The 15,804-nt window shown below is 36.0% G+C and overlaps 1 protein-coding gene across 1 annotated transcript in view; it reads left to right on the top strand.

Moving 5' to 3' along the window:
• The window catches only part of LOC306844285 (collagen alpha-1(XII) chain-like), an 85,095-nt gene extending 74,551 nt beyond the window's left edge, over positions 1-10,544 (top strand). Inside the window, exons 69-78 of the mRNA XM_079376290.1 lie at positions 1,549-1,602; positions 3,451-3,504; positions 4,264-4,317; positions 4,443-4,514; positions 5,191-5,226; positions 5,313-5,379; positions 6,061-6,243; positions 6,772-6,849; positions 7,354-7,524; positions 9,633-10,544. Of these exons, the coding sequence (XP_079232416.1) occupies positions 1,549-1,602; positions 3,451-3,504; positions 4,264-4,317; positions 4,443-4,514; positions 5,191-5,226; positions 5,313-5,379; positions 6,061-6,243; positions 6,772-6,849; positions 7,354-7,524; positions 9,633-9,754 (891 nt within the window). The 3' untranslated portion in view covers positions 9,755-10,544. The remainder of the gene's footprint in view (positions 1-1,548; positions 1,603-3,450; positions 3,505-4,263; positions 4,318-4,442; positions 4,515-5,190; positions 5,227-5,312; positions 5,380-6,060; positions 6,244-6,771; positions 6,850-7,353; positions 7,525-9,632) is intronic.
• Positions 10,545-15,804: the final 5,260 nt, after the last annotated feature.

Genomic DNA, 15,804 nt, shown 5'->3' with positions numbered 1-15,804 from the left:
CTTGGGGTTAAGGGTTTGAATAAGACTAAGTATTAAACATCAGTGTGTAACTTGCTCTGATTCCTCAAGTCATGTGGCTTAATGAGAGGACTGCATGATACTTATATATATATATATACTGTATAAAATTGATAATGCAATATTGCAATTCTCAAATTTCAGAGGCTGTGTTAACGTAAGATATTATAGAAGTTAGACGTTAATTACTTCAGTATATTTTTATTGAATGCTACTGTAAATTAAATATTTTAGGTACAGTGATATTATTGCTTGTTTATTATTTTAATTCAATCATATTTACTTAAAAAATCATTATTTTATAGTCATTGAGTGGATCACAAACAATTGGAACGGAAAGGATGGTTTGCCCTTCAGCGTAAAAAGTAATTTTTCAGCAGTGTCAGTTTTTTTCCCAGTATTGCGCAGCCCCAATGCTGATGTTTTACTAAGTGATCAGACTTAAAGTACAGTCAAATTTACCTGTGTATAGCAGGCGAAATGCAGTCATCTCACTAGGAATCTACATGATTGTGGGATTTCACTTTAGATTCAAGTTTGTTAAACTTTTACAACTTGAATTTGCCATGTTTAACAATTTAAAGCTGCTTCATTTGGAAGGGATCTCTGAAAATGCAATGACAGTTTTGCTAATGTGACTGTCCCACAGACTAAAGGAGAGATTAAAGGCTGTCCACACCAAGAACAATCATTCTAATGAAAACTATAACAATATAAGCTATAATAGCATCCATACCAACAAACGATAACATTCTGTTTATTATAAGCAAACGTTGCAGTTTGTCTGCCATTATAAATACTTGTGTGTTAAGTGAATTCCAATTGGCCGCTAATCTGGAAAAAACATTTTAAAAGTAATTCTAACGATATCATTCCTATGTATCGTTAATATTATTATAGCTGTGGTGTGGAATTTTCTATAGACCTTAATCAGGTTAGAGCCATATTGAATGTAACACAGGTGAAAATGAGGCTGTGAGGAATAGATCTACAGTCTTTACGATGGCACAGATCAGAGTTTTTGTCTACTGGGACAGACGTTTCATCAGCTGAACAATCGGTACGGTGTTAAACAACAGTACAATCCATTGAACGCATTGTACTTCAATCCCTCGCAGCCTCGTTTTCATTCCTGTCAAAAATTCAATATGGCATCACACTAAGGTCTGTTTTCATAGAATTGGAATGTTTTTAAAACTCCTGGATTTTAAAAAAATTAGATTTTTTTTTTTTATCGTTATTGTTATTGTCCTTGCTGTAAACACACCTTAAAGCCATACCTAAAGACTTGGACTTAACAACCACCCTGAAAACCCTAGCAACCATATAGCAACACCCTAAAACCACACACAAAACTGCAGTATGATGGCAGCGAATTTTGCACAGCCGAACTCTAGATATTTTCCCTCTTGTCTATGTTCTCTGAACTGATAGATGTGTTTTAATTTTTCTTTGGCTCACGCTGAAGCGCTTTACCAAAGCTTCGGGTGCTCTTTTGAAGGTCTTTCTCCTTTTATTTTCTCCACACAGGGTCGTCCAGGTCCAAAGGGGGATCCAGGTGATGCTGGCTTACCTGGACAGAAAGTAAGTGTTGCTCTGGAGAGCTGCCCGTGTCTTGGGGGGGTGGGATTATTCGCTCTCCGCAGCCTGCGCTACCTCTCTGGACGAGCTCCATGTGGCTAACATTAGATCATAACTCAGGAGCGGGGATGGCTGGGAGGCAGCGCTGAACAATAGTTGTAGATCACGCCACGAGATAAAATGTGGGTTGAGGCTGTAATTGCGCAGAGTCCTAATCGGTGCCACTTTGTGGTTCCCCATTAAGCTCTCCCGTTCTTTTTGTTGGACTGTTTAGAGCATGTGTGGAGCTAGTGAAGAGCATCTTGCGACTGATTTTGGTGGTGGTTTTGTAGACGTAGTATGTAATATCTTATACAAGACAAACAGCAGAAGATTGTCTAATTGGTTTCAGTTGCACTATATATTGTAAATGAACTTTATGGCATCATTTACTCACTCTCATATTGTTCCAAAACTGTATTTCTTTCATGCAACGCAACAGGAGATGTTTTGCAGAATCTTTCATGCCTTGATTTACAAGAAAAAGACACCACAATAAAAGTCCATACGACTTGTGTGCTGTACTCAAATCTGAAGCCAAAGATAACGTATTATATAACCCAATAAATTACTATTCAAATAGAAGTGATAGCTGCAAAGCAAGTGATTTAAGGATATAATTAAATAACGTTTTTTATGAAGTCTATTTTTAGGACCATTGAGTTTTTGTATGCAATGTGAATACAAAATATATAATTATGTAATTTATATAAAATTTTAATTTATTTTTACATTTAATACATTTGTAAAGTTTAATTGTTTACATAAATCTTGTATAGCCGAGCCATCTTTAATTACGCTGATTTTAATATTTTATATTATTATAATTTATTATTATCATTTTATTTATATTTGTAATGTTACATAATAATAATAATAATAAATCCTGGCATTTTTACATGTCTTTCTGAAACTGTATGAGTTTATTGAATTGTTTGGATTTAAAAAAGGCACCATAACATCCACGCGAATTGTGCTTTGTATTCAGGAGCCGAACGATAAATTTGTGACTGAATAAATCCCTATTAACATGACACTTGACAGCTACAGAGGGAGGGTAATATTTTTGGCAAATAAAAACTTCAATTTCAGTGTGTTCCCAAAGACTTATGGACTTGTTTTATAGTGATTTTAGTCATTTTTTAAGTTTGAAAGCTTCACTGCCCATTATGTAAAAGAACACAATGAACATTTATCTAAGGAAAGCCTGGAAGATTTGGAATGACAAGGAGATTAGGATTATGTGACAAATCTAAAAACATAGAAATTAACATGGCTTCCTGGCACAACTAGTTCCTGTGAATAAAAAAAATGGCAGTGTTATGCTGATGCAGTTTAAAAGCAGGAGAGACATTTTTCTCACTGTTGTGGTTATACTGCATGGCCCTTTTGTACATTTTCCAGGACGGACTGCGATATCCGATCCTTCTTAATGAAGAGTGGGCCGAGCCGTGCAGGTGACCATGTTGGAGGAGTTGCTATAACAACATGCTTTTAATGACTTGCAGAGAATGCAGCCAGGGTTTATAACGGCTAGTAAAATGGATCTGGAATATATTAAGTACCCTGTAAATCTAATGCCAAGACATCAAAGGAGAAGCAGGATTGACAAAGAGAAAGAAAGAAAGAAAGAAAGCTAGCAAGAATGAAATGGAAGGATATCTTGTGTGTTGGTGGGAAATTGTTTGTGGAAAGTAGTTGGATTTGTTTGGTCGGAGGCAAGCGACCTGTGCTAATGTGAACCTGGTGTGAGACTCTGGCACTGAGACTGTTAGTTTTAGCTTTTGCTTTTTCTTCCATTCTTTCTCTAAGGGTCCACCGGGACCGGCTGGTGCCATCGGCTCTATTGGACCGTCTGGAATACGGGTGAGTGAAGACACATTCGGGTGATTCTCGTAAAAACATATTTTTTTAAGCATATTTCACCCCAAAATCAACTAAAACAACGGCTTGATTTAATGTAATGTAATTGTAATTATATCATCATATTACAATGATAATATAATATTTGATATATTAGCATTCAGATATTTATCACTTATGTTGAGTGAAATATATATTATTTTAGTGTATGTTTTCTACATTTGTAAAGTATTTCATCCTTAAATTATGAGTAGCTTTTAAAAAAAAAAAAGAAATAATTATTATTTATCATATTTTTAGAATAAAATATATTTTTGAATAAAAATATAATAATAATAATAATGAAAATAATACTAATAATACTGAAACATTATCATTATTATTATACTGTAAAGCACTTCAGCTTTATTGTTTTAAAATGGCATTTTACATACTGTACATACTATATAAACAATGTACGGTTGAGTTGAGAATTCGTATTATTATTCATACTTTTAACTGAAAAATTTTTTTTTTAATAATTAAATTCAAGAATTTTCATAACAATAAAGCACATTTTTCTTACATGCTCTCATTACAGTAATACAAAAATAAAATATAATGCAAAACATCTCAGTAGTCCGTAAAATAGGCTTCATGTTCTTCATTTTCATTTGGGGCTCAAATACAACACAGATGTTTCTTTGAGAAACTCATTAAGATGCGATTCATCAGTGTGTTATCAGTCTAATGTTGATCTATGCATGTATGTTACCAACACAGGGACCCCCAGGGAAGGAGGGACCCCCAGGACCCATGGGCCCACAAGGACCAATGGTATGTTCTTGGTTTTTGGGGGGGGAGGGAGAGTGTTGTTAAATTTGTTTTCTTTTGCTCAGATGTGAGACTGTATTGCAGACATCTGTTTTGCTGAAGACCAGAGCTGTTATTCTTTTGTACAGGGACCCCCAGGAGCCCCTGGAATGCCAGGACCTACTGGAAAGCCTGGAAAGAATGGAGATACAGGTGTTCCGGTATGAACCCTTTTGGTTTTCATAGACATATACAATAGCACGATACTGACACTGACACTAATTTGCCATTGGTCAAAGAAAACAACATCTCTTTAATATATCTATTGTTTGAGAGCTGAAGTCTCCTGCTGATATTCCTTCTGAGAAAAAGTCCCCAGTAATCTCATCTGTGTTTCTTCTAGACTTCTAGATCTCTGAAACTGTGCACAGATTTGCCAAGATTAAGTAAAATCAGAAATTTCAGTATGAACATCAAATTCTTCCAAGAGCAAATGATCTGATCTGCTGTTTTATATTAATTTTACAGATGAATACTCACTGTAAAACAACTAGTGGCTCTGTTTTTAGTCTATTTTTTACTTCTTTTAGAAGAAACATCTGAAAGTTTCTTTTAATAGTTAATTGTTTAGTCTTACAAAACACGAGTGGCACCTTTCTATGAGTTTTACTAAACATATTAAGACTATTTTTGACTTTTTTTTAATCCAAAATGTTAAGAAAGGAAATAGTCTAATGTGATCCACGTTGTTTGCAATTCAGTTCAATAAATATTTACTTACTGAAATGCACAGTGTGGTTTTGGGCATAAGTCAGGAGCAAGTCAGTGATTTTAGTTCATGTTTGGATGTTGGCGTCACAGTCTATTTAAAGAGAAATATGATTTTCATTCATACAGGGACCTACTGGGGTTAAAGGAGACAAAGGAGACAGAGTGAGTGATGATTTTAATATATGCTTTCATCATTTCGCAAGAGTTTGAGTGGAGGAGACGTTAACATCTCATATTCACCCTCCTAGGGAGACATCGCATCCCAGAGCATGATGCGCTCTATTGCCAGACAAGTGTGCGAACAGCTTGTGAACGGTAAGGCATTGCACCCAGTAGACTGTTCTGAAGCAAAAAAAACTACTTGTATAATTCAAATCGAGAAAAGTACATGCAAGTTTTTTTGCAATTTAAGCAATAAAGTATACTGCAAAGATACACTACTGCTCAAACATTTTTGAAAGTCTCTTAACCAGGACTGCTTTTATTCAATAAAAAAATATAGCGAAAACTGTAATATTGTGAAATATTATTACAATTAAAAATAACTGTTTTCTTTGTGAATATATTTTTAAAATGTAATTTATACAGCATCATTACTCCAGTCTTTAGAGTCACATGATCCTTCAGAAATCATTCTAATATGCTGATTTGCTGCTCAAGTAACATTTCTGATTATTATCAGTGTATTATCAATTAAAACAGTTGTGAAGCTTCATACTTTTGTGGCAACTGTAATATTTTTTACATTTTTTGATGAATAGAAAGTTCAAAGGAACAGTATTTATTTGAATCTTTTGTAACATTATAAATTACTTACTGTCACTTTTGATCAGTTTACCATGTCCTTGCTTAATAAAAATGTTGAATTCTTTCTAAACCCAAACTTTTAAACAGTATTGTACTCAAGGCTAAAAGATGTTATGAGACATAATGTTCAGATGATCCCAAGAGTTACATTTCATTCAAATCTGCTGTTTCACGGTTTACATTATACAGGACAAATGGGTCGATTCAACGAAGTGCTGAACCAGATCCCCAGCAACTATCACAGCAACAGCCCAGGGCCCTCTGGACCCCCTGGACCTACCGGACCCATGGGACCACGCGGAGAGCCTGGTCGGATAGGCAGAAACGGCCTTCCCGGAAGTCCAGGGTTGCCTGGTCGCCAGGGAGATCAAGGTATCTGAAACAACAGCCAAACCAAAACATAAATGAAAACCATGCCAAATACAACCATGTGATTTTAATCAGCCTCAAGAACTGTGGTTAGTTTGGACTTCTGCCTTCGCTGTACAATATGTAGAAATGCTAAGACAAATAATTGATGCCTAGTGAGTTGCCGTGCGGCAAAATTAATAGGAAACACTCTCTCATACACTTAAAAGTAAAGGTTCTTTATTGGCATCGATGGTTCCACGAAGAACCTTTAACATTCATAGAATCTTTAAATTCCACAAAAGGTTCTTAATTGTGGAAAAAAGTTATTTCGATTTTGAAAATGTTCTTTACACTAAGAAAACTGGTTCTTTTAAGAATGGCTCTTTATGGAATCTTGCTGCAAGAGTTTAAGTACCTGATTCATGCATTTGTCTGCATTTCTGCATCCAGAAGTTCAGCTATGGCACATTTGGCAGTGTGCTGCAGATGCATATATACAGCTATGTGTGTGTGGATTTATATATCTGTATTTGTGTGTGTTTTCATTAGGACCAGCCGGAGAAAAGGGAGACAGAGGAAGTCCAGGTATCGGAGAGAAAGGACAGAGAGGAACCACTGGACCACCTGGTATGTTTCATGTGCTGAAACCCAGCTTACTGGAGCTCATCTAGATGAGGAATGCAGTCAAAACCTGGAACTATCAGGGAAAATTGTGATTTACTTTAAGAAAGACAGCTCTACCGAAGAAAATAGTGTCTTTATCCAGTTCAGTTCAGTTCTCTTCCAGCAGTATCAGTGCAGTCAAATCGAAAATATTTCTGAAAGATAATTCTCTTTTAAGCCCCTTTTCATACAGAAACCTGTTTGGCAACAGTCATTGTTTATGCAGTTCTTTTTGGTGATGCTAATGGTACAGAGATTTATTTACCCTGATATATACACTGAAATATATGTATGACTTCATGCTGCAATTCATATAAATATGTGCACCAAAAATGATAAAAGAATGCCAATGTGGCAAGTGTAAAATTAATATCGACAGTATTTCTGAAAGCTAATTCTCTTTTAAGCCCCAACTTATGTCACATTTAAAGGTTGTTTCTGAGGCAATATTTTTCCTGATTTCTGTAGGCCCACCTGGTGAGTCCAGAACCGGCCCTCCTGGTTCAACCGGCCCTCCGGGCATCCGCGGTCAGCCCGGTCGCAACGGTGTTGCCGGCGTACGTGGTCCACCTGGCCCGCCTGGCTACTGTGACTCCTCTCAGTGTGTCGGTATGCAGTATAACGGACAGGGTTACAGAGGTACGTCCCTCATGTTCTAGCGGTGCCCTGTGCATGACAGTAGAAATAACATTAATAGCATGTGTAGTGTAACGCAGTGCATGAACTGAGCAGAAGATGATGTAGCTAGTTACAGCTGAGTAATGCAAATTATCATGGGTGAATCTTACCAAACTTTTCAAGAACATGCACGAGTCGTATTTCACTCCAAAATCAAAAGCCAAAATATAAAAATAAATAAAATGCAGCCATTTTTATGATGGCATTATTTTGACATAAACAGGGATTTTTGTAAAGTCTTTTTTTCTCCCCAAGGCTGCTTTCATTTGACTAAAATATTGTGTATCATTTTGGAAATATTATAAATTTAAAATAACTGTTCTCTATTGTAATGTTTTAAAATGTAATTTCTAATTATTTCTAAATGTAATTTCTTCTAATGCATTTTAATGCAGCCTTTCTCAATGAAATTATTATTTCACCGACCCCAAACTTTTGAACTGTACAGTCATACAAAAAATGCATTCACATTTCTGTAATGCACAAAATATTAAGAATTGTTTTCAAAAGCCATATGCTACCTGTGAGACCAAAACTGTTATTCAATAAGTCTTTTCTTTTGATTTTGGAATGAAACGTGCTCCGGATTTTCACCTTCTTTAGTATCACAGTATCAGAAGCTAATTTTCAGTTTGTGATTTTGTCTGGCAAAGAATTCTAACCCGCTCTTTGACCTGTTCCAGGTTCATAAACTTTCTAAACCACCTGTGCTGCTTACACTTTGAAATCCTGAGAAAATCACATGTTATTGGGCTCTGTGCGGATAACCAACCACGGAGATGATTAAGCAAACACTATTGAACAAAAGCAAACAAACAAACCGATAAAAGCAACAAACAGAGATTACGATCTGCGGATGGGTACTAACAACAACTCACAGCCACGGGCATCAGTGACGGCAGTCAAAAACAACCGAAAACAAGCTGCAGTCGGCTGGAGACGCATGACCAAAACACGCAAAAACACACCAGCAACCACAACAAATACTAACCAGGTGGATCTGTAGCCAAAACAACTGTCATTTAGCATGTTAACTCCAAGAAGTTTTTGTTTATCTGGACATAAACTAATCATGCCTAGTAAGTGAAGCCCAGTCCACTAAAAAAAACAAACTATAGTTTTAACCCTCGTAGTGAGCTTGAACTCAGCTGCTTGCATTATGCTGACACTAGTGCCTCTTACTTTACTGCGTGCCTTAAGTGATCTCACAGACGTCTGCTCAGGGCCAGTTTCTTTTTGCTCATCGGACCCTGGAGGTTTTTCTTTTCTCCTTTAGTATGTACGCACTCATCTTACCAGTTTCATTTCCTAAAGTTCATTTCTGTATCGCTGAGATTATTTCTCTTTCATTTGGCTGGAAGTAAGGGTTTAGAAGATTATAGGTGTGTGGATGAAATCTTGACTTCGGTTCTCATGTTGATATTTTTCTTTAGCAGGCAAACTTGCCCATATCAGCAGACATTAGTTTTGATAGTAAAATTACTATGTCTATAAATATAGGATGAATTCAGGTATCAGGCAACTTTTTGCCATTGAGATGACTGGAAAAAATGGTCCGATTATCCTGAATTAACCCTATATACAGACATTAGGGTCTCAAAGTCTGAAACTTCATTGAAAATTGATGATTGTTGTTTTTTCATTTAAATCTGGAAAACAGTGTTTTGAGATGGTTTCATTTGAACCTTATGTATTTGGCAGACACTTTTATCCAAAGTTGGTTAGATTGTATTCAAATTATTTATGTTGTCAGCATGTGCACTGGCTGCGAATCGAACCCATGACCTTGTGTGAGTTGTGGGAAGTTGAAGATCTTTCATCTAATTAGTGATATCAACCCTTGTCAATCAGATTGTTTTGCTGATGTCATGTGGAAGCATTTTCACTTGAAGTTTCAGGCTTTTAGACCCTGCTTTGTGTAAAGTACATACATAAAGCACTGACCCATTTACAACTCATCAACAAGCAGTTTCTAACACCTTGCACTTACCATAGCCAGATTGAGTAAGGTAATAATCATATTTTGCTTGTTGAGTGACTCAATTGGCCACTGCCGTATCTCCAAGCAGAACAGTTTCCACCTGATGCTGAGCAAATAGTCCCAATCCCAGAAGAAGACTTTGAGATCTCACCAAACCAACGGCGCAAGAGGTCACCGCCAGAGACGGGATCTGAAAGGAAAGCTTGGTAAAAAAAAAAGAAAAAGAGAAAGAAAAAGAAAAAAAAGGGGGGGGGGGGGGGGTTCATTGGCTCATGCTATCTGTTTGTTGACATTTCAAGGGCTTGTACAGATCATTTAACCCTTCAAACCCTGTGTGAATTCAGCAGATCAGATGCATGAATCTTTTAATAAAACCTCAAGGCTTCTTTCTGTACTCCATCGCTTGTAAAATCGCATTGAATATGTGTCCGATTGGAATCATTGACGTGTCACACATTGCAGCGTGCAGGTGGAAGGTGTTTGATAATTTATTAACTTTGAAGGGTTTCCAAAGATCATCGCCTCTTCCAGCCATCTGCATATTCACCAATCATCATTTATGTACGAATACACATTATTATCCATTTGTCTTCATTCACCTGAGAGATTGTCTTTGTTTTGTTTTTTGTTAAAATCTGCAGTAAAACATGCCCTCCATCATGATATTATAAATCAGATATTGATCATATTGGATGAATGTTTGATTTAACTTAGCTGATTTTAGCAAAGGTGGAATTGCATGTCTGTGGTGTATATTTAGTATGTTTTTAATTTTTAATTTTAATTTGTAGTTTGTTTTCTTTTTTTAATCCAGAATATAGTTGTTGTAATTGTTGTTTTATCGGTATCAAATGCAGTTTTGGCATTTGCGTGCAAGACTATATATATATAGTATTGCTGCTTTATGTTTGTAACTGCACATTGTGAATTCCACAGCCTTATTTTCTTATTTATTTCTGAAACAGAGGAGGCATTTTTCAATAAAACTACTGAAAATATTAAATGTGCCATTTTTTTCTTGCATAAGATTCATTTCATTTCTGGTGTCATTATAAAATCAAAATGCTGGCTTTTAGCCCATGCTTGAGATCTAAATTCTTGTATGCTACTAAAAGTTGAAAGAAGTTGCTTGCAAGGCAGCGAAAGAATTGTGTTGATAATTACACAATTCACCTAATTGTCTGATTTTACTATTTTAGTCCAATTGAGATAATAACTCATGGCGTCAATTTGTAGGCCAATCAGAAGGGCTAATTTTCCTAAAAATTAGACGAGTGTTTTTTGATTTATGAGTACATAGTCTGCGGTTAACTTGAGACTTTCGCATTTTATTTATTATAAATTAGATGACCAAAACATGAATTCTGAAGCTGCTGTGTTTGATTGTTGATTCATCAAGCTTGTAAATACAACCAACCAGAATTTAAATATATATATATATATATTTAATGGTTTTTAAACACCCTCCATCTGACATTGGCCATTTGAATCAACTGAATGAACTGTTGCACTGACTTAATTGCAAAAATGTATGGAGAAAATTTTTTTAAAATATCAGCACAGTGGCCGCCTTGCAAGTATTGTAATAATTAGTGCATTTATTTCTTGTGACCAATGCAGCTTGTTTTTCTCTCGGGCCATAAAACGCATTGATTCGTCTTTTTACATCCAAGTATTTTTATCAAATTAAGCACAACTTCATCTGCTTCGCATTGTAGGGAGCAGATTTGATCTTTGCAGCCATTGTAATCCGGGAACAAAATTTCACATGACAAATATTAAACGCATGTGTACAAAGTACGAAGTCTCTTTCTCCCATAAGGAACCACTTCAAAATGGACTGGAAGCTTCTATTAGGGGCTTCATTGATTTATGGCCAAAATTGTTGCATAATAGCCCACATTTAATGTTGTTCAGACACATGAATGTGTCCACGGTCCAGATAACTTCACTGATTTAGAGAAGCTGTGAGCAGCTTCCAGCAGCGCCGGTCTGGAATTTAATTTGAAAGGTATGATGGATCTGACGGCGGTGCTACAGTGTTCGGTAACGGACACGTTTGAAGTCCGTCCAGACATGCCATCGAGAGGAATGCATCGTGACCTCTGATGGTGTCAAAATATAAAACACATTATCAGTAAGAGTCAAGGCTTGGTGAAGAGTTGCAGTGTAAACTGACCTCAAACATGAGAGCGATGACGTGACTGATGCTCTGCGGATCTGAAAGGTATTTAGATGCTTAAACATACAGTTGTCATATGTCCTCTTCTCTAAATTGGCAAAAATGTCCGGGGGGATGTTTCAAAAAACAAGTTTACCAAACAAGCCTGGCTTATTACACTTACTCTGACTTATTTTAAACCAAATCAATTGGCAAAAAGTCAGACTAACTGAAATAAACCTGGCTTATTTGGTCAACTTATTTTATGAAACAGGCCCCAGATTGTTGACTTATTGTTTTCATACTTGCTGAAGGTAATGATTAAAAGGTAGTTCAGCCAATAGGCTGCAGGCATTGTAAATAATCGACCAATCATGGTGTGCTAGAAGGCAGGAACTACAGAGATCGGTAAACGCAAAGCAAATAAGCCTATGAGAACATGTCAAAACAAAGCAAAAACCCAGACATTTTAGGCAATTAAGAAATCCTGGCCTGGATGCATGGACACCCTACTTAAACTTCACATGACGTTAGCAAAATGCCCACAAAGAAAGGAAAAAATCAGTAAGCGTTACTTCTATGGTGTATTTGGCCATTTGTGTAACTTTACAGTCATGCATTCATAATATGGAGAAGAGCAGTGTGAACATTCAGCTCAACATCTCCCTTTGTGTCCCACAGAATGAAAGTCATACAGTACAGAGTTGGAACGACATGTGGGTGAAATAATGACAGACTTTTAACATTTGGGAGAACAGTTCCTTTAAATAGGCTTCAAAATGCGGTACGCAGATGTGAGAAGAAAACGGTGCATTAAAAACTGTAGAAAGAAATCTGACTTAAAAATAAACGACTCCAATAAGTCTAACAAAGAGATGTTCCACGCATTATTTATTACAAATAATGAAGCATCTTTGAAGATTAAACATTCAATGTCAGCATTAAATATTGAGGTCATAAAGTGAGCAAAGTCAATAAAAAGTTGCTAGTTTTATTCAGAGGCCCAGTTGCTGATATTTATATGGCCAAGAAGTAAGATGAAATTTTGATCGTTTGTAATGGAAATCAATGTTTTTATAACAGTATAGGAGAGTGCTTAAATAAAATGCATATACGTTTCAGTTTTCACTCCATATCTCCTAATAATATATCTTAGTAAGATGAGATGTAGGAGTAAGATGCTTTATTTTATGATCAAAGCTGTGTAGTGCAATGCAATGACGAGTGAGAGATGTTCCTCAAACAATGAGATCTGAGATGTTCTCAATGCTTGGAAAAACTGAGGAGCAGTAAATGTAAAGGTTCTGGAAACAAATGTTCTTCAAAAACCCGACGATCATACTTAATACTCATATTTTAACATGATTTTTCTGAAAAAAGAATGGATAATTAAGTAAATAGAAGTTGCTTCAGTCCAGAAGGTGTTCATCTTGAAATATAAAAGTTATGTTGATGATTTGGAGGCTTTAGCTTGACTGGTCACTGGGTTCAGAAGGTTTTAAGTGAACAATAATCGCAGAATTGTCATTTTTGGCTGAACCATCAGTGAACAAACTGCCAGTGGCACGATTGGATTATAAATGCTTCCCTCTGGGAAAACCTCACCCAACACGGCCTGCAGACTTACGACTCATTTGAGGGTTTAATGTGAGCACATTGTTCACTTACACCCTGGAACATCACAGAACTGAAGAAAGAGCTCAAGTCTCCTGCAGGGAGCTTTCAACACTCGCTGACAGCTGCTTCTAAAACCCAGAGGGGTACGGACGAGAAAAACCCCAACACTATTCTTTTCAGCTTCTTCTTCATCGCTGAGCTCCAACTCGTATTGATGCGACGGCCAAACATGACTTCATGGAAAGAAAGAAGGAGGAATATGGCAGCTCTGGCCGCTCGCACAGCAGAAGGGGGTCCAAGTGCTCCAATTAGTTTCAGTGCGTGCTTGTCTGCAGAAATTAATATTCTGATATCCTTACCGACATACGAGAACAAGAGCAAAGATGAATGAAATGCTTGGAGTCGGACCTCAATGAGAGCTGAGTGGAGGGGGACGGTATTTTTTAATTCAGTCATAGAGACTTTCCTCTCGGTCCTATAGCTCAAGGATGATATCATCCGAGACCATTCTCAGAGCCAATGGTTACTCAGGGCAAGCGGTAGGAAAAACTAGGCTTTTTGGAGTAACTGTTGAAATCTATTCTAGAGATGATTTGGAAGGCTGTTGACATCAGTTCAACAATGGAAAAGGTTAAAGTATCTTTTGTGGCTATTTCAAAGTAGGGTAGCACAATATATCTAGCTGACCAAATGTGATTATTTAACCACAAAACCCTATGATTTAAATAAATGAATAGGCTTTGAAAGGGTTGCACTGTTGTCCTTCATAGATTTCAATGTTCTCAGTGAGTGAATGCTCCGCATGAACTCTATCTCTGGGAATATTCTTATTTTGGTTGGATTTAAGTTCATTTATGATGGAAACAGTAACATTTGCACAATTTCGAAAGAGTCTACTGAGATTTTGTTTTTTTTATTATTCAGCGAGGATGCATTAAATTGATCAAACGTGACAGGAAATACGTTACAAAATGTTTTGATTTCAAATGAATGCAATTTGAATTAAATTCTAATTATCAAAGAATCCTGAAAAAATGCATCACAGTAAATGATGAACTCATTTATGAACATGTTGTCTCTGTCAATTCAAGCAGTGACTTTGTTGATTCTTTTCTGGCTCTGCTGTTCTCAAAGCACCATGAAACCAGAGAATAAGACACTTATTGAAAAGAGTTGAAACTGCATCCATTTTTCACATTTTGTCCATTACAAAAACATATTTCATAGTACTAATAAACCCTTTTAGGTTGTATTTATCTTATAATAGTTCAGCAGAGACTCTGTTACCATTTGACCATGTCTGCTGTGATATTATGATGTTGACATTGTATAAAATCTTAAAGCTGAGGATTTTCTTGAGTAGAAGCAACAGTTTATTTCCGAGGTTACTTTCCCTTTGTTATTGAAATGGGCTGGAGGTAATCACAGCTATAATTATATAATATGCTATAATTATAACATTACAAAAACCACATCTGCATTAAAATAGCACTGTAATGTAAAACAAACGCTGATCTCATCCAGCATTGTTTATACAGACTTTGTTAAATTGTGTTTACCATAGCATAGTAATCAAAATATTGTGTAGACGTTATGATATTGACCAAAAATTTCCTTTGAAACGTATTGCGGAAAAAATGTAAATCTTGACTTCAGTAGCAGAAGGGTTAGCTCATAATTAACATACTGTTAAACCAAAATAAACACATATGAGAAACACTGGAGGAGCTATACGGACATGAATTACTGCAGATGGAGTGCGTTTCATAAATTTCATCATTTAGCTTTAGATGAATCATGAAATACATTTTAAGTTTATGCTTTACATACACAGTTCTTGTCATATTGTGGGCGATTCATCAGTGTGTGTTATTGTAAAGAATAAAAATGTCTGTCTTCCTCATTTTTCAAGAACGTAATAACCTATCGGACAATATTTGATAGCATGCGTCATATACGGTCATAGAAAAAAAAAATACAGTTGTTTTTGAAAGTCTCCTATGCTCACCAAGGCTGCATTTATTTGATTAAAAATACAGTAAGATTGGTAATATTGTGAAATATTATTGCGGTTTCAAATGACTATTTTCCATTTGAATATATTGTAAAATATAATTTATTCCTGTGATGCAAAGCTGAATTTTCAGCATCATTACTTTAGTCTTCAGTGTCACATGATCCTTCAGAAATCAGTCTAATATGAAACAGTTCTTATTATCAACTGTGCTGCTTCATATTTTTATGGAAACCATGATACTTTTTTATTTTCAGGATTCTTTGATAAGTAGAATTTTTCAAAGAGCCACATTATTTAAAATAGAAATCTTTTGTAATATTTTAAATATCACTTCTGATCAATTTAATGTCCTTGTTGAGTAAAACTGTCTTTTGTAAGAGTGAGTAACATTTGTGGCTGTTGCAATGCTGTTGACTGACTGTAACTTGTGTCGAATCTGGAAGATGTCTTTAAAAGAAGCCGATT

This window comes from Barbus barbus (assembly GCF_936440315.1).
Source record: "Barbus barbus genome assembly, chromosome: 24".
Classification (NCBI taxonomy): Eukaryota; Metazoa; Chordata; class Actinopteri; order Cypriniformes; family Cyprinidae; genus Barbus; species Barbus barbus.
Note: the sequence above shows the minus strand (reverse complement) of the source record. Positions and strands in the feature narration are given on the sequence as shown.